The 23,999-nt window shown below is 44.6% G+C and overlaps 1 protein-coding gene across 5 annotated transcripts in view; it reads left to right on the top strand.

The window, feature by feature from the left end:
- Positions 1 to 23,999, top strand: part of ABCA1 (ATP binding cassette subfamily A member 1) — a 132,397-nt gene that overhangs the window by 67,758 nt on the left and 40,640 nt on the right. For all 5 annotated transcript variants that reach the window (XM_043565437.1, XM_043565433.1, XM_043565435.1 and 2 more), the window contains exons 8-18: positions 1,994 to 2,086; positions 6,485 to 6,725; positions 8,472 to 8,611; positions 8,944 to 9,060; positions 13,752 to 13,949; positions 14,764 to 14,969; positions 15,918 to 16,094; positions 18,054 to 18,276; positions 20,007 to 20,228; positions 20,641 to 20,845; positions 21,906 to 22,019. In XM_043565437.1, coding sequence (XP_043421372.1) covers positions 1,994 to 2,086; positions 6,485 to 6,725; positions 8,472 to 8,611; positions 8,944 to 9,060; positions 13,752 to 13,949; positions 14,764 to 14,969; positions 15,918 to 16,094; positions 18,054 to 18,276; positions 20,007 to 20,228; positions 20,641 to 20,845; positions 21,906 to 22,019 — 1,936 coding nt within the window. The remainder of the gene's footprint in view (positions 1 to 1,993; positions 2,087 to 6,484; positions 6,726 to 8,471; positions 8,612 to 8,943; positions 9,061 to 13,751; positions 13,950 to 14,763; positions 14,970 to 15,917; positions 16,095 to 18,053; positions 18,277 to 20,006; positions 20,229 to 20,640; positions 20,846 to 21,905; positions 22,020 to 23,999) is intronic.

Raw genomic sequence — 23,999 nt, 5'->3', positions numbered from 1 at the left:
TGCACATCATGAACTGCACTGCACAGTTGTGGAAACGGGGCATGGGGAATTGGAGTCATTTGCCCGGCGTTCAGTAGCCACCCCAGGTCCCCATAACCAGAGAAGAAGGGGCAGAGTGACAGGAGTCCTCAGAATCTTATTTCCATTCAGACTTTATAAAAGAAATGGGTTAACTACCAAATTTTAAGTTTTGAAAATGTACATTAAATTAACTTGGCATTTTTCTGCTACACAGTCCTGATCATGCCTTATCTTGTGGCCCTCATGGTAAGCACAAAAACACTTCACCTCTTCCGCCTTCCAGTTAAGATCTCTTGGTTTGTAAAAAGTTTTCCTTACTGTAGGTTCTGTAGGGTCGACTTTTAAGGTGATAACCTTTAGTTATGATGTGAACCTGAAGTAAGGAAGTTAAAAAAAAAAACCAAAAATGTCCTACTTGTTTTTGCTCATAATTACTTAATGGAAGGACCAATTGTTAACGTAATCTGTGAGTTGCGTCAAGGAGACCTACTTGAGTATAGTGGTGAAGGGCCCATCCGAGGACTGGGAGTCGGGGAAAGTGGACCCTGGTGACCAAGCCATTCTAGGGGAGCTCATGAATCGGGCTGGACAAATTCTTTCCTAGAACCCTTAGACAGATTTTATCAGAAACACACATTCAGGATTATGCTTGGACATGATGATTGTCATGATTATACGAACTTAATCTTCTGTATTTGGGGTTCTTTTTTTCTTTTTAATCTTTTTTAAACGTTTTAATTTACTTTTGAGGCAGAGAGAGACAGAGCATGAGCAGGGGAGGGGCAGAGAGAGAGGGAGACACAGAATCCGAAGCAGTCTCCAGGATCTGAAATGTCAGCACAAAGCCTGATGTGGGACTCAAACTCAAGGACCGTGAGATCATGACCTGAGCCAAAGTCGGATGCTTAACCGACTGAGCCACCCACGCACTCCTGTATTTAGAGTTCTTTTTAGAGGAAACCCTTCCCCAGGCTGCTGTTTCTGAGATCATGATGAACTCCATCTACTTCCGGCTATTTTCCTTGCAGTGTGCGTTATGATTTCACAACATGCCCCTATAGAAGACAAATAGCAAAAAAGCCCAGCCTCCTCTAGATTAAAGAGGTGTCTGATATTAAAGAAAATGGTGCCTATAGACACACCAAGGAAAGATGGATTTTCCCTGAAGACTTTTGTTTTTCTATTTAACAAATAAAAATGATGAAACTGGCCCTATATCCTTTTCTTTTTGGAAGCCTAAAAACCCAGAACCTAAATTTTAGGCTCCTCAGCTATTGGAATTCTGGCCTCGGAGTCTGTGTATCACTGTTCTTTCTTCTTTAGCTTAGGCTTGCTGCCCTAACTTACCTTTTCCTTGGGTCCAATTAATTATTTTCTTACATTTGTTGTGAAGCTAGGTGGGCTATAACAGCAATGAAATATACACAGGAGTAAATACAGAGATCTGGCTAAAAGTAGGCATAAAAATAAGCATTCTGTATTAAATTTCCAGTGTTACAAATAGTGCTGACTTGAGCAGAATGGGAGAATTTCTCCTTTCCATGCTTTTGCCAGCTTTCAACTTCAGTTTCTTCCTTTCTTGTGAGCCATTACAAACTTATTTCTTGCAGTCATTCTTCTGTTGTTCATCTTGCAGATTTGGGAATTTATGGTCAAAGTTGAATTGGACAGACACACACACACACACACACACACACACACCCAGCATGAGATATTTTTATCGATTGCTATCAACTAGTTTTAAATATATATTTCTACACTACTTAAAAGCATTCATCAAAGCATTAGTAATTCTTATCTGAAATAACTTGCAAACCTGCAGTTAGAATAATTTTAGTGTCTTTACTTTGGTTAGGAGCAGGTTTCTTGTGTTTTAAACTCAAGATGGTGAATGGTTTTATTAACTTTATTTTCAGTAGACATTTCAGGTTTACATTTGAACCTAGAAACAAAGTATTTTTTCTCATTGCAGACAGAACTAAACTATACATCTCCTGTCCTGAGCAAGGAACTGACTAAGGCCACAAAAACTTTGCTGGATAGTCTTGGGACTCTGGCCCAAGAGGTAAGTTGTGTCTTTCTAACACCAGGAGGCAGACCATCCACTATGGCTCTTTTCCACCCCGAGTTTGGCGTAGAGGGTCCTTTTGATTTGAGTATCATGTGAAACATAAAAACAATTTTAGAAGCATCGGTGATCTTAAAAATTAACTGGTTTGAGCTCCTTACTTTAGAGATGAAGAAACCAAGATGCGGAGATGTTTCAGAGCTAATTAGTTTGTGGCTAAAGGCCTGATACCTGGTCTAGAACTTTCTCTCATTGTTATTCTCTGCCCCTAGTTAATGACTCCTCGGTAAAGAGGATTATTCCTGTCATCATCCATGCGCTGCATTTGTCTTACCAAACGTTTCTCCGTATTTCTTTTCCAATAGTGAGGCCGGTCATTTTATGAACTATGTACCCCTCATTCAGACCTTTCCCTGTAAACACCTGGCCTCTAGATTCACCTTTGGGAATGTCCTTCCTTGACGAACATTAAGTTGAGTTTGCCTTTTGGGTCCACATATTGCCTGACCAATGTGTTAGACCAATCTTCTATTCACAAGATCAGGAAGCCTGTAGGTACTTGTAAAATCACTTACCCTTCCCTCTGCCTGCCAGCCGGTGTGTGCTTCACCTTAGTGACACCCAACCTTCTTTCAGATTAGACTTGGAGAGGAGGAGCGGGAGCCCAGTGTGTAAGGAGCTGAGCCGAGGGGTGGCGGTCAGAAGCAATCAGGCCTGAATGTCCAGGACATCAGACAGGAATAACCTTCTCAAACTTGGTCCAGCCTTATTTTGAGTTGCTTCTCTAAATCGTTTTTTGGTATTTGTTAAATTTTTTTTGAGTAACGAAATTTAGTGTCCTGAGAATAAAAGTATTGTGTGTTCATTGTGGAGAATGCAGGATGTTTGGAAAAACAGAGATCAAACACGTGTCGACAGTTTGGCATATTGCTTTTAGTTCAGTTTTCTTTTTTCTTTGAATTCTGCTCATGGGTGTCTGACTGAAGAGCCTTGCATTTTGGGTCCCTTTCAGGAGAAGTCCTTTCCAGCCTGCCATTTGTTCTTTTGGTTGTGAATGCTGGTGACCTTTCTGTGGGTGGAGAATCTGGGTCACCTGGTGTTCTTCCAGGAGGCAGAAAGAAAAACAGGAACTGACCTGTAAATCCATAGCCATTTCTCTACTGTCCTGTTGCAGACACTGACCTACACTGTACTACTTCCCTCCCGGCCTTCAAGCAAGCAGAGCAGAGACCATGATGTGGGAGGCTGTCTCTAAATTTTACCTTGGGTACAGTGTTTTCTCTTATATCCCAGGTCTGCCTTTTGTCTTGGGTAAGAAAACTAGTGGAAATCGTGATGTTCCCATTGCTGATGAGGCAGAAACTCTCCACCTGAGCAATATATTATTTTTCTTGTCAGCTGCCTCCTTGTGCCCTGCTTGCTCCCTGGTCCAGGTCAAGCAAGGGCCACCCACCCCTCTCAGTGGCAACACCCTCAAGTCCCTGTGATCATGAATTACTTACTGTCTAACTTGATATTTCCCTGGGACAAATGGGAGAGAATAAGTAAATAAATGCACGTGTGTATCTGTTCAGTGTTTGGAAGGGAAGTTGGATGTTTTGACCAAAGCACAACCCTTGAAAGGAAAAGGAAAAGGAAGGTAACAATTTCCGAGGACCTCCCCTGATTCCTACAGTTTCACCCAATTTCCCTGTATCATCTGCATGACAAATAGATCTTACTGTGCCCATTTTACAGATGGCACTGAGGCTCAGGAAAGTTGGACAACTTGCCCAGTCACTTGGTTAGTTAATTGGCAAAAATTGGGATTTGAATTCAGGACTGTTAGACTACAAATTGCACGTTCTTGCTGCTATAGCCTGTTTTTTGTGTGATGAGCTCTGATGGAAACTGGACTAGACTAGAAAGGATATCCTTCAAAGAAGGAAATCTGCAACAATAGGGCTGGCAATTGGGTAGAAATGGGGACTTTAGGAACTGGATGAGTGAGACCGGGCATGAGTTCCACATCTGAGTGACAGGGAAGGTGTGTCTGACAAGATTGGAAAGGCAGGGCAGGGAACCGCATCCCAGTTACCTACCAGGTGCCTGACACTGGTCGATGTCAGGGTCTCAGCAGTGAGCACATTGGCTTTCCTGTTCTCATGGAGCTTGCATGGTGGAAGATAGAAATAAACAGGAAGCATATGATGTGACAGCAGGCATACTGCAATGAAGGAAAATAAAGCAGAGTCAGAAAGATAGAGGGTGATGAGGTGTTGTTTTAAAGGTGGGGGTCATTAGAGAAGTCCTCTCTGATGAGGTGACACTTGAATGTGAAGAAGTGACCATATGTTGTCCACTCCAAGCAGGAGGGGCCACAGATAACAAAGATGCTGATGAAAGGACCTGATTAAGGAATGTATTTAAAGACCCAGGAGGGAGTATGGTGTGGCCAGGACAGAATGAGCAGGTGAGAAGGTGCTCAGAGCTGAGGTCAGAGAAGGAGTGATGAGCACCTTGCAGGACTGGTAAGGCTGCATTTATGCCAAGCGAGATGAGAAGCTAGTGGAGGGTTTGGAGCAGAGGGTACATGACATGTCCTGGAGTATGAGACTGTTGACATTCTGGCTGTTCTATTGAGAAGAGACTAGGCAGGGGTCAAGGAAAAAGGGGCCATTGCAGTGTCTTGAGAAAGCGATCAGACAGCCACTGATTGACTCCACAGGTGATTTATCTAACACCATCTTTTGTGGGCTGGAGGATGAATGGCCACCCTTCTCTGTGAGGAGAAGTGCTTCACAGAGGAAGTGTGGAGCCTGAGCTGAGGTGTAGAAGAATGAGTAGGAGTTTCTCCAAGACAGGTGCCCGGAAGAGCCACCAGTTCGGAATAACAGTCATTCTGGTGCCTCTGTCCAAAGATGTGCTGGTTTTATATGGGAAGAAATTTGTTCTTTCTGTTGGCGTATGGTGGACTGGTGGTAGTGAGGCAGCCTGTGAAAAGAGATATGAGTGGTTTTTACTTTCATTAAAAAATCTCCGGTGCTGTTCACCTCCCAACAAAAGGAGGTCTGGCTACCTCTGTCTTCCGGTTGATAGACCTCATCCGGGTTATGAAAAGATAAAGTAAGGAAAAGCTGGCCACCTAATTGTGTTCTTGTGGTATATGTCACACGCTCCCTCTTTGGAGGGAGAAATGTTTGTGACCTCTGACCTACTCCTAGAAGTGCCTGATTTCCCTCTGGAGGCAGAAGGCAAAGTCAGGATCTACAGCATCAAGAACCATCTTCCGCAGAAGAACCAGGAGGCTCTGTGTGGTACAAAACTGGGCCCATGGTATTGGAAGCTAGGCCTTCCACAGGCTGTGGGTGGGGCCCCTCAGCCTCTCCCCTCTGCCCTTTATGGCTCAGTCTTCTGGGTGCTGAGAACTTGTGACATTTCAAGGAAGATTTATTATGGATTTATTGTGAAATGTGTAGAAATGCAAAGTGCTGGATAAATATTTAATGATAAGAACAATTGGGCCGAGAACTTTACAAGGTGCTGGAGAACATTTGTATAAGAGACAAAGTGCTTGGGGTGTAAGTAACAGATGTCGTCCCTGGCTGCTGGGGCATCTGACTCCTCCCGTGCAGGGGCATTTCTTTGCAGGGCCTTCTCTTCTATTTCATGCAGTTTACTCCTTTCCACACTCTGTTTAGCTTCATCTTGGTGAGAGGTTGGGCCCTCAGAGAAATGACTTTTCTAAGGCTGTAAGCTAATGAGACAGGGAGCTGGGATTCAGCCTTGGGTCTCCCACCTTATACTTGTTGTGTTCCCCGACACTTAACTGAGACCAGGATGGGGGATTTGACACATAGTACCTTTTCTGTCAAGGGGCAGAGGCCTCCTCTCTTTCCACAGGGAAGTTTAAGGTGTTTTAGAAATGAGTCCGTGCTGGAGGGCGTGAGCAGTTCCTGATGGATGTATTTAAACACAGGGCTATTCAGGATAAGTATTCTCTTCTACAAACCAGAAGATAATCCAGAGGAAATAAAGCCCATCACCAGGGGTTTCACTGACTTCTAGCTTGTGCTTCTCTATCTTTAATTTGCATACCAGTCACCTGGGCATCTTGTGAAAATGCACATTTGAATTGTAGTCGGATGGATCTAGATGTGCATTTCAGACAACCTCTCAGATAACTTTGCTGCTGGTCCCCGGACCACCGGTGGAGTTGCAAGATTCTGGCAATCCTATCACAAGACTAAGAGGTCAGGACTGAGATGTTCTGAGATGTGGCTTTGGAGAGGTCAAGAAAATAAGATGTTTCTTTCTCTCTATTCCCCCAACCCTTGCTACGCCCTTTTCCCTCCCACTTGCCTCCCCCATCCCACCTTCTTCCCTCCCACTTCCCTCCCCCATCCCTGGCACCAGCTGTTCAGCATGAGCAGCTGGAGTGACATGCGGCAGGAGGTGATGTTCCTGACCAGTGTGAACAGCTCCAGCTCCTCCACCCAGATCTACCAGGCTGTGTCCCGCATTGTGTGTGGCCATCCAGAGGGTGGGGGCCTGAAGATCAAGTCCCTCAACTGGTACGAGGACAACAACTATAAAGCCCTCTTTGGAGGCAACGGCACTGAGGAAGATGCTGGCACCTTTTATGACAATTCTACAAGTGAGTGTCTGTGCAGATGGCAGTCCTGGCCCCAGCCCCCACTTAGTTTAGACTCAATCCTGTGTCCCTCCTTCCTCGTGCTTACCCTTATCCTCTGACCCAGTGCTGGATGTTTAGGAGTCTGTTTGCCCACCAGACGGAGCTCCTAGAGGAGTCTTTTCCTTATCAGTTGACTGTCCTCACTTCTTTGAATGGGGCCTGGCACATCTCAGGTACATAGTGTGTTTATCAAATGCATGAGAGGTTGAAAGCCAACCTCCCCAGTTTCCTGGGGGATGGAGGAAGGGAGTTCCCAGAGAAATCAAGGGTCTTCTTTTTCTTTCCCCTCCCTTTCACAAGCATGCTTTGTAATAAAAACTTTAAAATAACAGAATAACAGCCATAACAGCTAACATTTAGGAAATATTTCCTATGTACTGGGCATTCTATTGAAATTATCTCATTTAACCTTTACAGTAACCCTGCAAGGAACATTGTGTAACCCCACGTTTTATAGGCTCAGAGAGGTTAAGTGACTCAGTCAAAGCCACACCATAGCTAATCCACAAGAGCCCATGTTAAGCCCAGATCTGCCTGGCCCCGTGCTTTTTTCTGGTAGACCACATGGCCTCTGAAAAAGCTGTTAATGGTGGTGTGTGTGTACCATCAACCTCAGGCATTTGGTCTGCTCTTTGTTTTTGCTTCTTAGCTGCACGGTGGTGTTAAAGAACCTTGTAACTCCATATCTCTTTCTCGCACTTGGGCGGTTTTGTGATGATGTGTGTTCTGTGCCTGGTGGCAGCATGGAACCAGTGTTACAGTTTTAGACAGTGACATCCTTTTCCTTGAAAACATGATGCAAGTGAGCTTTTCTCCACTTCCAGCCACAGGTGTTTCTTTCAGACACTGAGCGAGGCAGCTTTTGGTGCATTACTGTAACACAAGAACTTTTTATTCTTCTCTGGAGCAAAGCACTCTAGACATCGCCAGTTGCTTCGCAAGCCTAATGGGATGGCATTATAGGCAATTTTTCTGAAATGCCATCCGCTCCACTCCCTCACTTGCAAGTCAACCCAAGGGAACTTCCATTTGCAAAGCAGATAGAACTGTGAGAAAATCCTTTTTTTTTTTTTTCTTTTTAAATTACATCCTCTTTGCGGCATGTAGAGGATACTTCATACCTAAAAGAACTCAGAATGAAATTAAAAAAAAAAATCAAGAATCCTTTTGGATAATCAAGCCCTGCTGTCTATTATAACTTTGGATTTTCCAGTTAGAGGTTTTTATTACATTTATTACATATACTTGTGATGGGACCTATTAAAGGGAAATGTCTTATTTTTGCTTGAAAACTAAAATCTAAATCCAGCTCTCTGTTTTCAATGAAAACAAATTGACAAGGGCTAGCCTAAGAGTATGCATCTAGAGTTATGCAGGTGTGTGCATGGTGAAAACCTGTTTCTAGATCATCTCGGTTGTGAGTTATCGACCATCAGTGTTATAATAGACTCTGATTATTTGTAAGTATTGTCATAGGAGCTCTACAGATAACAACGGTTAATGCTCCCCACATCTCTGCCAAGTACATCATAACTTTATTTTTACAGAGGAGCAAACTGAGGCTCAGGCAAGTGAAGTTATTTGTTACATAGCTATTAAGTGGTGGAGCAGAGATTTGAACCCAGGACTGTCTGGCTAGCTCCAAAGCCCTTGTTCCTATAAGTATATGACCATACATATGCATATCTGCCTTTGTCTTCTTCATAGCCCCTTATTGCAATGATTTGATGAAGAATCTGGAGTCCAGTCCTCTTTCCCGCATCATATGGAAAGCTCTAAAGCCTCTGCTTATTGGGAAGATCCTATATACACCTGACACTCCAGCCACAAGGCAGGTGATGGCTGAGGTAAGCTGCCCAGGCCCAGAAGTCCCTCTCCAGAATCCTCCTAGAATTTATGGGCAAAAAGGTGAAGGTGGCTTCAAATGGATTATATCGAGGAAACTCGGGGCTATTCTGGGGTTTCCAAAGAGTGAGAACCCCAAGTGTGACCCAGGCCAGAGCTGACTATGGAGGGCCAGCTCTCCAACCTTGGGTATTTGAATCATAGCTGCAGGCAGATTCTTCTTGGGTGTGGGAAAGACTGGAAATAGTGATGGAGCATCTTGTCAGAGGGCAGCTGTGTTTCTCATGGTTCTGCCTCTCCTTTTCTGTTGCCCCTACTTGCTATGTGGCTCCAGGTGAATAAGACCTTTCAGGAACTTGCTGTGTTTCATGATTTGGAAGGCATGTGGGAAGAGCTCAGCCCTAAGATCTGGACCTTCATGGAGAGTAACCCAGAAATGGACCTTGTTCGGGTGAGTATCCCTCTGGTTCCTGTGTGCCTGCTTGATGCTAGAGAGGTGAGTTTCTGGTCACTTTCCTAGAGGTGACTGAGATGAGAATTCTTATTTTTAACCAGTATAGAGGTATTAAGCATAGCCCAAGCTGCAGGTGATGATGCACAGATAACACTGTCGTATGCATATCAGCATCAATGTGCCCGGTGGTCAAAAATCAGTTTTCCAAGAAGCTGAGCGAGGGTTGGTATTGGTGATTGTAGGACCTTGAGTTTTTCATTTCTTCTAAAGCTAACCATGGCATCTTACTTAGCTTTCCTATATCTTGGTGTAGGTCTTGACAGAGGTGTGGGGGCAAAGCCTGGTCTGACCTCTAGACTGGGCTGAGATGCTCGCTCCCAAGGTGTTGTGTGAGTGCAGAACAGGGTTAAGGTGTGGAGGGGAATTGCACTTAGTGCTTCCGAGCCACTTGAAAGGGATAAGTACTCTAGAGACAATTGGATTCAAAAGCAGAGGAGTCTCAGCAAGAGCAGAATGTTTCCTTTGTTTGAGCCTGAGTGCCGCTTAATCACATCATCCCTGTCTTGGGCTGAGTCAGAGAATCATTAGACTATTTCCTATCTCCACCGTGAGGGAGGCCTCTTTTTTTTGTTTCTACTGCCATTAAGAGGCAGGAATGGATTTTACCAGGTTTCTTATCTTGACACCTCATTGATCAGAGGGGCAGCTGAGTTTTAGAGGTGGTACCTACCTGAAAGGTACTCTCCCTTGATGCCCTGGGTGGGGGGACAATACCCAGGCTGCCTTCCAGCGATGGGAAAGCTGGAGTCATCTTTGTTGCTCTAGTGTTGTTACATATTCAGAATTCTTAAATTGGGGCCTTTAAAAACTAAGGGACCGGGACGCCTGGGTGGCTCAGTCGGTTAAGCATCCGACTTCAGCTCAAGTCATGATCTCACATCCATGAGTTTGAGCCCCGCGTTGGGCTCTGTGCTGACAGCTCGGAGCCTGGAGCCTGCTTCAGATTCTGTGTCTCCCTTTCTCTGACCCTCCCCCATTCATGCTCTCTCTCTGTCTCAAAAATAAATAAACATTAAAAAAAAAAAAAAAAAAACTAAGGGACTTGGGTGAGAAAAAAAAGAATAATTTGTATGGATCTATGGATTATTGCTGACTCACAGTAACAACTCCTGCTCTTCAAGGATGGATCTCTGTTGGGGTCCAGTCTCTCCTGTAAAAGGGATTACATGATCCAGCCACTCACAGCACCATAGACATAGATGTGGTCTCTCACCTCTTCTTCCTGGTCCTGTCCTTTGAATCCACATTTTTATTTGTTGGATGTCTTTCCTTCTGTGTCTCAGAAGATTATAAGGGGCCCTGTTGAAGGGACTCCATGAGTTTTAGTCTGTAGGCAGATGGATGCTTCCCCACTCGATTGATGGATTGATTTAAACCTTTTTTTTTTAAGATTTTATTTTTTTGAGTAATCTCTGTGCACAGTGTGGAGCTTGAACTCACACCCCAATGATGAAGAATCATGTGTTCTACTGACTGAGCCAGCCTGGCATCCCTGATTTTAAAAGTTTTTCATATATGTATAATACATATTATTACATGGACAGTTTGGCATGAATGTTTCAGCAACTCACAGACTCCCAGTTCTGAGAAGACAAAACACTTGTAAATATGGCCATGGCATTCGTTAGGGATTCTGCTGGGAGAACACAGGATGTACAATAGGAAATGTAGGAACTGTGGATGGGGAGAAAGTCGTGGCGTGTGAATTGGAAGACCTTGTGTGTAAATCCAAGAACTTTTACTTTAAGCTCTGAGGGACTGTGGACAGGTTTTAAGCAGGAGAGACATAGATACATTAATCTGATGTGATAGGTGGATTGAAGTGTGGAAAGGTGGAAGGCAGAGACCAGAGTGGAGACCATCTAAGTGGGTGGCCAAGGCATGAGCAGGAGGTGAAGCCTGATAGCTGCTTGACTGTGGAGGGGGAAAGATTTCTAGCTGGTGGGTGGTGGGTATGTCCAATATACCACTGGGTACTGAGGCCCGGAGTGCAGAGAGGTGGTTAAGCCGCCAACTAAGGGACTCCTCAGCCTGTGGGTGGAAGTTGAAGGAGCCTCCTCATCTCCTTTCTTCTCTCTCTTAAGGAGTGTGTGTCTGACTCCACAAACTTGGGCTGCTCAGTCCTCTGTACCCTCCTCATGTCTGGTATGTGAGGTGGTACCTGAGGCTTCTGCTTCTTTTGGAGTAGCTCTTGTCTGTCTTTTTTCAGCTTTATTGAAGGATAATTGACAAATAAAAATCATATATATTTAGGCTCTACAGTGTGTTTTGATACAGTAGATGTTGCGAAATGATCCTCACAATCAAGCTAATTAATGTATCCTCACCTCACAAAGTAACCACATAGCACATTTCATACACAGTACAGTGTTGTTAACCGCTGTCATCCTGCTGTGCACCAGACCTCCAGAACTTACTGATATTGCGTAACTGAAACTTTGTACCCTTTGACCTACCCATTTCCTTCTAAGTGTCTTGTCTTCTCAGAACTGGGAGTCTGTGAGTTGCTGAAACATCCATGCCAAACTCTCCATCTAATAATATATATTATACTTACATTAAAAACTTTTTTTTAAAATGTTTTTATTTATTTTTGAGACAGAGAGAGACTGAGCATGAGCAGGGGAGGGGCAGAGAGAGAGGGAGACACAGAATCGGAAGCAGGCTCCAGGCTCTGAGCCGTCAGCCCAGAGCCCGACGCGGGGCTCGAACTCACGGACCGTGAGATCATGACCTGAGCTGAAGTCAGACGCTTAACTGACTGAGCCACCCAGGCGCCCCCATTAAAAACTTTTTAAATCAGCCCCTGGCAACCACCATTCTACTTTGTGGTAGCTCTTATCTTTCCACTGTTTCCAGCTCTGTCTACATGCACTGTATTACCTCCCATGCCTCCCCCTCCCCGACCCCAGATCTGGAGGCAGGCACTTCTGTTTTGAGTCCTAGACGCACTGACACTAAATTATTCTCCTTTCTGAGCTGCTCTTTGCCTCCTTCATCTCAAGGCCCTGCTTCCTCCCTGGCTACCGCCCCTAAGGGTGATCTTAGGTCTCTGGGTCCTCTCAAATACCCTAGAATGGCCATGTGATCAGTGCTCTCACTGGGCATATCTTTCTGGTCTTGCCTCCTGAACCATGTGCTCAGAAGCCACACAGGGCAGGGCAGGCCTCACCTCAAATGCCATGTGTCTTTATTCTGCTCTTACTTGTTCAAGTCTCCGAATAAAGTCATGCAGAATTTGTAACGCATACCCCTGTGAACTGTGAGGTAAAAACCTGTATCTATTATGTTAACAAAAATACTTACATATCTTACTGATGACACTATAAATTTTAATTCCCTATAGGAAAGCAATTTGGAATGAAAACTGGAAGAACCATAAAAAAAGTGCAGGATAGCACTCCATTCCATACACCCTCAGGGATGTATCCTGTGGAAATAATTTTAAAGAAAGAAGTCACTGTATGAGAGGAAGTGTTATTGCTATAATAATTGTTGTTGTGAGAAATTAGAAATAGGCTAAATTCTTAGCAGTATGGGAATAGTTAATGAAATTATAGTATATATACTCCATAAAACCGTTATGTTCCCATTAAAATAATAAACATGAAGCCACATGGGGGGAAAACTTAAACTGTTAGTGAAAGTAAGAGTGACTTAAAAAGTAGCAGTGTTTGGCTCCTTAGAGATTCCATTTCAGTGGATCCAGAGTTTCATCTTCCCTCACAAAACTGTGACAGTAGTTGTACCCACTTCTCCTTTTCCGTGAGCTGAGTTTGGAGCTGACTCATTTTTCTGCATGCACTATGCAGGCTTCTGCCCCAGCCCTCTGGATCTACTGGTTGAACACCAGATTGGTTTGTCTTTCTCTTCCATGTTGACCCACATGGGAAACCAACCAGCTAGGAAACGAGAAATGGAAGATAGGTCTCTTTTGCATCACCACCCACGCATCCAGCAGTTTTACTTGGTTCTACAGTGGCAGCCTCCCCCCAGACTAAACAGCACAAGTGCGTTTGTCTTATTCAGTCTAGAGATAAGGTCATTATGAAGAGTCATCAGCTTGAGTCTCAAAAGAAGACGACGATATAGTGCAGGGGGAAGATTTGGTAGAATCGGAGTCCATGTTTCATACCATGGCTTTGCTACCAAAGTAGTTGTGTGAACTTAGGTTAGGGACTTGAACTTCTGAACTTGTTTTCCCATCTGTAAAAATGGTAACTTTTAGACAGATCTTCCTCATGGAGTTGGGTGAGGTAAAGCTTATAAATCTAATATAAAAAATGTACAGAGTAAGTATGATCATTGTTGTTACTGTAGTTGATCTGTTAGGCTTGGCTGGAAACATATGGACACTAGATCCAGACTAGTCTGACTCTGAGTCTCACTTCCATGCCTGTTAGCATTGTGGCTCAGCCTTGGTTAAAATCATACTTTCCCCCCACCCCCCTAACCTCCATATTCTCACCTGTAACATGGGAACACTATTTCTACCTTACAGTTTTCTATGAAGATTAAAAAAAAAAAAGACAATATATGTGAAAAGGTTAGGTTTTGTAAATCCTATAAGACTTAGTATCTAGATTTAGTTGGTGTTTATTGCTTGTACTTTCTCATTGGAACGACAGACACTGTTGGACAGCAGAAGCAATGACCACTTTTGGGAACAGCAATTAGATGGCTTAGATTGGACCGCTAAAGACATCCTGGCATTTTTGGCCAAGCACCCAGAGGATGTCCAGTCTGCCAATGGCTCTGTATACACCTGGAGAGAAGCCTTCAATGAGACCAACCAGGCAATTCAGACCATCTCTCGTTTCATGGAGGTGAGGATATGATCCATGGATCATTTGGAAAAGTCTTTGGCTTCTTTCTCTGAGATGGTCCAATGAGGTTTGGATTGGAAGAAAGTTGAGAAATAATGTCTAGTCTTACTTCCAGTAGTATCACTCAAACCTAATACAGGGCTCGGTGTACAAAAGGCACTCCATAAAAGTTGAATGACTGAACGTGTGAACAAAACAGACCTAACTCTAGCTTTATTCTATCTCCCTCAAGAGTGTTTTTGTCCATCGTCTTGTAGGTTTTCCGGAGCTTTTGTAGCTCAAAACCTAATGACAAGAAAACATGCCCTTAAAAAGGCATTATTTATTAAATTTATCTAAAATCTAATAGGATAGATTACATTTTAAAAATCTAGTTTTAAAAATTATGTGACTTAATAGGGACAAATAAGGTGTTTTTTGTGAGCGTGTGGCTTTTTGTTTTGTTTTTGTTTTGTGTTTTGTGTTTTTGTTTTTGTTTTGTTTTGGTCTGTTTACTTGGTTAGTTAACGATTCAGAATTGCCAAGAAGACCAAGGAAAATGAGGTATGATCATTGTTTCAACCTCTTTCCCTCCACAGAAATCAATATAAGTAACTTATCTCTAAGTACTTCCAGCATTACTCTTAAATTGCAGCTAAAAAACAAAAGACTCCATTCTCAATTGAATATTAGAAAATGACTTTGGAGAGGATGAGCACACGGGGATAAAAATGGCTCACAGTCAGCGTGTCCCTCTTAGGACAGAGTCTGCCTTGGCCACAGTGTATCATCCTGGGCACCAGTGCTCTAATGAAGGCTGTTCCTCTTCCATCAGTGTGTCAACCTGAACAAGCTCGAACCGATAGCAACAGAAGTCCGGCTCATCAACAAGTCCATGGAACTGCTGGATGAGAGGAAGTTCTGGGCTGGGATCGTGTTCACCGGAATCACTCCTGGCAGTGTTGAGCTGCCCCATCATGTCAAGTACAAGATCCGAATGGACATCGACAATGTGGAGAGGACAAATAAAATCAAAGATGGGTGAGTTCAGTCCTGCCACACCAGCCAGTTTGGGGGACGACAAGAGCAGTTATTATGACTAGAGGCACTTCAGTTTAATAACTTGGTAGAAATTCCCCCCAAAAAACCCTCAAATTGGTGGCATGATTTTGGTGAAAGTGGCACATTCATTGCTAGAGACTGTTATTTCAAAGGTCATAAAATACCATCTTTTGATTCAGCATTCCCACTCAAGAGAATTAATCCCACGGCATTACATCAAGAGGAAAAAAAGAAAAAAGGCTTTAGGTTCCCTGCACTAGCATGATCCATTTTTACAAAAAAGGGCAAATAACAGAGGGTTGATGGGGGTGGGAGGGAGGGGAGGGTAGGTGATGGGCATTGAAGAGGGCATCTTTTGGGATGAGCACTGGGTGTTGTATGGAAACTAATTTGACAATAAATTTCATATAATAAAAAAAAAAGGGTCAAATAACCAGTATAAAAGGGAATGACTAAGCAAAATTTGGTATGTCCACTTAATGCAGTGTTAGGTAGCAAACGAAGGGGGAGAAAACCAAACCAACAGGTGGTATGCCCACTCTGATTATATGTGTTTCAGCATAAGTGCACATGATCGCTAAGACCAGAAAATAAGATGCAAAAATGAAAATAGTGGCTTTGTAATGGTGGCAGGATTGTGAGTGATTGGTTTTTAAAATTTTTTATAATTAATTTATTTTAAAATGGTTATTTATTTTGAGAGTGTGGGTGGGGGAGGGGCAGAGAGGGGGAGAGAGAGAATCCCAAGTAGGCTCCATGCTGTCAGCACAGAGCTGGACACAGGGATTGAGCTCATGAACCCTGAGATCATGACCTGAGCCAAAATCAAGAGTTGTACACTTAATTGACTAAGCCATCCAGGGGCCCCTGGCTTCTTTTGGTGTTATGGTTCTAATGAATATTTGATCACCTGTGGTTTGGTTTTAGGTACTGGGACCCGGGTCCTCGGGCTGACCCCTTTGAGGATATGCGGTACGTCTGGGGGGGCTTTGCCTACTTGCAAGATGTGGTGGAACAGGCAATCATCAGGGTGCTGACCGGCACTGAGAAGAAAACTGGTGTTTATGTGCAGCAGATGCCGTACCCCTGTTATGTGGATGACATGTAAGTTACCATCTTCTTGTAACTGGTTAACTCAATCCCTAGAGAGAGTATATATGCAACATACATACACCTATACACAAGCATGTGCATACATACCAAAGGAGATAAGATGCTTTGATTTTATTTGTTTTACATGTGTGCTGATTTGGTCAAGAAAATCTTTTTTGAAATTCGGTGAAGATTTTAGGAAATAAGATGCCAGATGGAGGTAGTTGACTGGTCCAGCCATATCACTGACATGAATATGCACATACTGGTAATCTCCCCCCCCCTTTTTTTTTTAATGTTTGTTTATTTTGAGAGAGAGGAGGGGCAGAGAGGAAGGGAGAGAGAGAATCTCAAGCAGGTTCCATGCTGTCAGCACAGAGCCGGGCACAGGGCTCCATCTCACAAACCTGTGAGACCATGACCTGAACCGAAATCCAGAGTCAGACGCCTCACTGACTGAGCCACCCAGGTGCCCCTCCTTCCTTTTTTATCCATAGTTACCAGTACTTACATATATATTTTTTTATATTAAAAAATTTTTTTTATTTTTGAGAGAGAGACAGAGTATAAGTGGGGGAGGGGCAGAGAGAGGGGGAGACACAGAATCTGAAGCAGGCTCCAGGCTCCGAGCTGTCAGGTCAGAGCCTGATGCAGAGCTCGAACCCATGAACCATGAGGTCATGACCTGAGCCGAAGTCAGATGCTTAACCAACTGAGCCACCCGGGTGCCCCCAGCACTTACATTTCTTTTCTTTTTTTTTTTGCAACCTTCCCGTTTTGCTCAAACGGGAAGTTTGCTCAAAGACCAAATTTAAAGTGTTGTGACAAACACATGCAGGCACATGCACACAGATACACATTCCCCAAACACAGAAACCGTGATCTAGACCCGTAAAGAGTGACTGCATATAAATTTGTCCACTCCCTCTTTATAAGTGGTGAATCACATTTTGAAACAATCCAAATAAGACTGAACAAGGCCTTTTTTATCTTAGACTTTAGGTAATCTTTCGGTACTTAGTCACTAAGCTGCCAAGACCTCGTGGGAGCTGTGCGTTTGGATCTAATGATTTCTTGTAAGAAAGAACAGGCAGAGGTGTAGTTATTGCAGGCATCTGAGATATGTAATGTTTCTTCCAAGTTCTGGAAATTCTCTTATTCTCTGGTGTAACTGTGTAGAGATCAGAGTGCTGAAGGAGCGGGGAGCCTCTTACGTTTGCTGTCTGCTTTGCATTGAGCAACGATTTCCTCATGTGGCTCCCTCTAGCTTTTTCCAAGTCATCCTGAATTATCTTGTATTTTACCTTCAGAAAGATTAGCCAGAGTTTTCCAAAGACCCCCCCCCCCCCACACACACACTGCCCAACCCCTCATCTAAGATTTACTCTGGGAAGGATGTCTTAAGATGAGGACAGGATGGGAGCTTAATGCATTAAGGGCATTTGCCTGTTGTCACATAGCAGATAAGTGCATAAATAGTAAAGCTGGGAGTTGAGCCTGGAGTTCCAGGGTCCAAAGTCTGTGTCCCTTTTACGTCACAGTACTGCATTTCCTATTCTAGTTTGGAATTTGAAATATTACTGACAAGAGCTGCCTGGAGTCTGTTTCTACATTATCTGTGATCAGAGTTGTACAAGTCAAAAGTGAGATGACCTTGGAGATACGGAACTTCTGTGAGAGAAGGAGTTGGTTTTTTGTTTCTTTAGTACTTTAAAATAACCTGCATCTCGTAGTTACTTCGTGGCTAAAGCAGACCCCAAAGAAACTCCACTTGGCGGCACTCCGTTGGTTTGTCAGTATGTTGAGCTCCTCATGAAGCTTTGATAACCCGTACGTTTCACAGTCTGGAGGGTCTGCCCCTCATGGGCTCCCTCTCGGGGCTTCCTCCCGCACGCAGGCTTGGGGACGCTGGCCTCTGAGCCTGATTCTCACTCCCCGTAATTCTCCTCCTCCCTTCCATGGGGCCTCTAGCTTCCTGCGGGTGATGAGCCGGTCGATGCCTCTGTTCATGACGCTGGCCTGGATCTACTCCGTGGCTGTGATCATCAAGGGCATCGTGTATGAGAAGGAGGCGCGGCTGAAGGAGACCATGCGCATCATGGGCCTGGACAATGGCATCCTCTGGTTCAGCTGGTTCATCAGCAGCCTCATTCCTCTGCTCGTGAGCGCTGGCCTACTGGTGGTCATCCTAAAAGTAAGGCTGCCACACCAGCCCCCTGCTGCCAGGGAGCTCCTGCACAGCCAACATCCGCTGTGTGAGGAGAAAAGCCAAGAGTATTTGGGAGGGAAGGGGTCATACGTGTCCATCTTTTGAAATTTCCTCGTTCTATATTCGGGAAGAGTGAGGCCCAAAAAGGGGCAATGACTTGCCCAGGGGTCAGCCCAGCTGACTAGCAGCTGAGCAGGTCTAGAACCCAGGGATCTTGCTTCCCAGGTAGGTACACACTTACAGTGCCATGACATCTCCTTGGCAGCGGTCCTGGCAGCATCTGAGAGCTGTGCATTTCCTTAGGCGTATTGGGTAGTGATTCTGCCAGAATTTTTAAAAACCATAATCTGAGAGATGCATGTTATTGCAGCTTAGGTTTTTCTGGAAACAGAGGCTGAGAGTTTGGTGAATGGGTATTTATTAGGGGTCAACATCTATGGGAGGGATGGGGAGTATGCAAGATTGAACAGAGAGAGGAGGCATGAAATGCAGTGCAGGACCAGCCCCACGGGCACTCTGGAGCATACACAGCTTGCTGGAATTGTTCCTTATTGGGCTGAAATACCCAGCCCCAAGGTCTCCCTCCTGACACCCCACGCCCCATACCCAGGTCCCTCAATCAATCATTGGAATGATGTGCCCCAGGGCCAGGCAGCTTTCTGTGGCTGTGACAGACCCAGAGGAGTTGACACCTAGTTGACCGCTGTCTGCTGTGACTGCCAGGCAACATGCTCCCCCTCCAAAGGGACTCTGGGCAGCGGTATTCTGTGCCCACCCCATATATTAATAGGTTTGTATACTAATTTTTTTTCCTTACAACCATTTGTTTTAAGGATGCATCATGTAAAAATAAATGTTTTCAAAGTGAGGGGAGTGCAAAGGGATAGGAACTAACATTTAGTTGAATATTAGCTACTGTTAGTTACAAATGAGCACTTAGTGATTGCTAAGCACTGTTGAGAGCACATCACCTGTGCTTTCTTATTATACCTTCACTAACGCATTTAACCTGTAAGCAGATGAGGCCAAGGAAAGTTAAGGGCCTCACCGAGGTCACCCAACATTAGGACAGAGCGGTGCTTTCTAAAATCAACCTCCTCTCATCATCTGATATCTGACTGCAAGGGTGGAGCTCCATGGTAGAGGCAGTGGTCCTGTGGCTGGTGGGTAAGAACTGCTCTGGGACCACATGCTGGCTGGTCCTGCTCAGATACACCCAGATGAACTGGGCAGAGAGAGACTTGAAAGGTCCGGTCCACAAGATTTGGATGATTGTGGGAATGCAGAACCCATGGCAGGTTACCAAGGGGGAATAGTAAGATTTCCTGGCCATTTTCCATGGATTTTGGAGGGGGAAGTCCTAGAATACTGTCTCCCACAACTCTTTCTTTGTGCTGAGGGAGAGTCCTAGTCCTTATAAGAGGAGAAACCAGGTAGTGGTATTTCTTGGAGAAACAAAGAACAAAATTGTCCATTGGGATGGGTCTGACTGAATCTCAGCCCTGGACTACTCTATTCCTGCCTCTGCTGTGTGGTCTTGGGCTAGTCACCATCCTGCTATTTCAGCCTCAGTTTCCTCATCAGAACAATGGGCAGTGCTGTTCCCCTATGTTATCTCTGAGATGTGTGAGTAAGCCCTGGCTTCTTCCCATAGATGGCGCAAGGATGTGCTTGCTTGTTGGGGCAGCACAGTTAATAGGTCTCTTCTTTCCTAGTTAGGAAACCTGCTGCCCTACAGCGACCCCAGCGTGGTGTTTGTCTTTCTGTCCGTGTTTGCTGTGGTGACCATCCTGCAGTGCTTCCTGATCAGCACACTCTTCTCCAGAGCCAACCTGGCGGCAGCCTGCGGGGGCATCATCTACTTCATGCTCTACCTGCCCTACGTCCTGTGCGTGGCGTGGCAAGACTATGTGGGCTTCACGCTCAAGATCTTCGTGGTGAGCAACCACCCTTGGGCAGGAGCTGCAGGCACAGCCGCAGGGTGTTTGTAGTCCAAGGCTGAGAACAGGAGAGGAGTGTGTGTGTATCTGGGGGTGGGGGTCGGTGGGCATGGGGTGCAAGATTGCTGAGCCTTTGGGGCATCTTTGGAAGCATAAAATTCTAAAAGTTTTACGCTCCATCATGCATGCATTTCTGAAATGTGTGTGCATAATGAGCAGTTAAAAATAGAATCCTTTTATATGCTGTTAGTGAGCCCACTACCCTCAAGGGATCTGTAGGTGAATACTTCCATATCTTGTAATTGATCCATTTTGCAAATTCAAATTTCTCTGGGTGGAATTTACATTAGAAATAATAGAAAATGAGACACAAGGAGATGGATAAGTGACTTTTGCCTCCTTCTCACAGAGCCTGCTGTCTCCTGTGGCTTTTGGGTTTGGCTGTGAATACTTCGCCCTTTTTGAGGAGCAGGGCATTGGGGTGCAGTGGGACAACCTGTTTGAGAGCCCCATGGAGGAAGATGGCTTCAACCTCACCACGTCAGTCTCCATGATGCTGTTCGACACCTTCATCTATGGAGTGATGACGTGGTACATCGAGGCTGTCTTTCCAGGTACATGGGGCTTCCACACTGCTTTAGCCATCTGCTAGGGAAATGTAATTTCTAGCTGAAGAGCTCCCCTTGTTTGTGCTGGAATTTCTACAGAGCTCAGTGCTCCCTGGAAAGTGGCTAGGGCGTTAGACCCAAGGCAAGCCATCCAAGGAGAAGCAGCTGATGCTGAAAGTATAACTCTTGCTACTGACATAGCTCTCATTTCTCAAGCACTGTGCGCCAGGTGCTGTGCAAAATGTTAGGTATACTTTGGAATTTACTCTCACAAACCTCTTTTGCAAATGAGGGAACTGTGAATCAAAAAAGTACCTTGCCTGGCGACACACAGCTGGTAAGTGTTGGTCCTTGAGGACAAATCTAGTTGGGGAACACTGGGTTCAGCTGATCCAGAAGATTCCTCCTTCTAGTGCTGGCCCAGTTCTCTAATTCTGTGTCCCCAGAATTCCCACCAGGAGACGTTCTTGTTGAGTACTGCTTGTGAATAGTAAGAGATGTTGGCTCTAAGCCCTTACCTGTGATTCAATCAAATGAGCATTCATAAAAATTCATTTTCATACTTCCCTGAATAAATCTCCTTGACCAAGACCTGCCTTGGATATATTTTTATATAGATCAAATTCTGAGAGAGTGAGGTTTAACATTTTCTGGTTCACCTGATTTTCCTCTAAGGGAGTGTATATGAAATGTTTATGACCTGTACCTGGGCTTCCGGCATGAAAGATGCAATTTTGTATCATACAGATCTGGATTCAGAGTCTGAGTTCTTAACTTACTGACTGAGTGACCTTGGGTAGGCTCCTTATCCCTCAGTGTCCACATCTGTAAAATGGGGTTGATAACCTATCTCATGGGGTTGTTTGAGGATTCAGAGAGGTGTAGAATGTATGTTACATATAGTAGGTCTCAGCAAATATTAGCTCCCCCTACTGCCATCTCCATCCCAGTCTGTCCCATCTCCAGAAGCTGTGTCAAGGAGGGAGTAGTTCTGGCTGTGATACCTTGGGAATGCTAGCATGATGCCAAGCATGTCTTACATCTTGTTTTTTATCTTTGCTTTCAGGCCAGTATGGAATACCCAGGCCCTGGTATTTTCCTTGCACCAAATCCTACTGGTTCGGTGAGGAAAGCGATGAGAAGAGCCACCCTGGTTCCAGCCAGAAGGGAATATCAGAAAGTAAGTGCTGCTGACCTGCCTGAGCACCACCCCCACCACCACTCCACCCCCGCACTGTCAGGGGCAAAGGATGGCTTTTGCCCTTTAGAAAATGTAAAACCACTCTAGGGTTAGAGAAATCACATGCAGTGCATCTTTCCAAATTCTCCCATGCCAGTTGTGTCCAGTGCTGTTGTTGACTTATTGGGGAGTCGCTATCTGGTTCCCTGAGGGACATTGCCTTTGTTTTCTTGGATTCTAGGAAAGAGGCCCTTGATCTCTATACTTCCACACATATACCTTCCTCCAACACACACTCTTCATGATAAATTAATAGCTAAGAAGAAGAGGTAAAGACAGCTGTCATTGTGGAACCATAACCTCACTGCCTGCTTTGTCATAGTGATAGATATATGAACCTGTGTAGGCTGACACCAAGTGGCTGCCAGAGCTCAGTCTGTGCTTCTTGATATTCTCACCCCTCATTACCCAGAGCCCTAATCCTCTCCTGGCTCCTGACGGTAGGTGGAGGTGCCCACAGTTTAGCAAAAGCTCTGCCTTCTGGGCTGTTGGCTCAGGTTCTTGGAGAGAAAATATCTTTGTGTTCAGTGTGGCTTCCTAAGTAGTTAGTCCCTTTTCTGCTGATCTCTTCTTTGCCTTCCCCTGGTTGCCAGTGGAAAAGTCTGACGTTCCTTAGCAAGCACACTAGACAACTTACAACCCGCCTTGCCCACTGTCCCAGCCTCTTCTGCTGTTCCTCCTCTTCTTGCCCAACCTCCTGTCTACACTTAATTCTGAATCAATCACCTAGAACTGCTCACAATTGCCAGGACATGTCATGCTCTCCCACATCGCCGTGCCTTTGTATGTGCTATGTCCTCTCATGGATGATCCCTTTCTTTAACTTGCCTGCCCTCTAAATTACTACTCCTTCCTCAAGATCTAGTTTCATACCCCTTCCCCTGTGCAGTTTTTCTAGAGTCCTAGGTGGTCAGTCACTTCCTCTTCTGAGATCGCATGACTCTGAAAAACAAACAAAAAGCCTTTTTATTTAAAATAATTACAGACTCATGGAAGTTGCAAAAAACAGAATGGGGGTGGGAGACAGTTCCCTTGTGCCTTTCATTCAGTTTCCCCCAGTGGTAACACCTTGCATAACTATAGCACAGTATCAGAACCAGGAAACTGACATTGGTACGACTCCTAGATCTTCTTCAGATTGGACCAGTTTTACATGGACTCATTCGTGTGTGTATTTAGTTCTGTGCACTTTGTCACATGCAGATCCATGTAACCACTAGCTCTGTCAAGATGCAGAACTGTTCTGTGAACACAGACCCCCTCATTCTGCCTTTTGAAAGCCGTAGTCACCTCCACCTCCCTTCCTCCCCGGTCCCTGACACCTGCCGGCCACTAATCTGTTCTTCACTTGTACATTTTATTATTTCTAGAATGTGATCTAAATGGAACCATATAGTATGTAACATTTTGAGATTGACTCTTTGTCACTCAGCATAATTCCCCTGAGATCCATCCAAGTTATGATGTGTATCAGTAGTTTGTTCCTTTTTATTGCTGTGAAGTGTTGCCCGGTCTGGCTATTGCTCAGTTCCATGGCATTTTTCGATGTGTTTTTTAAACAATTTTTAGCCTTCTATATTTTAGTTTTTTAAGTTTATTTTGTGAGAGGTGCACGTGTGTATGAGCAGGGGGAGGGACAGAGAGAGAGAGAGAATCCCAAGCAGGCTCCGTACTGATGTGGGAGCTTGATGCAGGGCTTAATCCATGAACCATGAGATCATTGTCTGAGTGGAAATGAAGACTTGGATAGTTAACCAACTGAGCTACCCAGGCACCCCAGCCTCGTATATTTTAAATGCTTGTCAAATCTTTTTCTTCCAATAGACTGTGAATTCTCCTTTATCAGTGAATTCCTATCACCAACACTACTGCCCAAATAGACCCTAAATAAATGTTAGTTCCCTGCTTGCCTGAGAAACC

This window comes from Prionailurus bengalensis, chromosome D4 (genome assembly GCF_016509475.1).
Source record: "Prionailurus bengalensis isolate Pbe53 chromosome D4, Fcat_Pben_1.1_paternal_pri, whole genome shotgun sequence".
Lineage (NCBI taxonomy): Eukaryota > Metazoa > Chordata > Mammalia > Carnivora > Felidae > Prionailurus > Prionailurus bengalensis.
The sequence above is the reverse complement of the archived record's forward strand: the minus strand, read 5'-3'. Positions and strand labels throughout refer to the sequence as shown.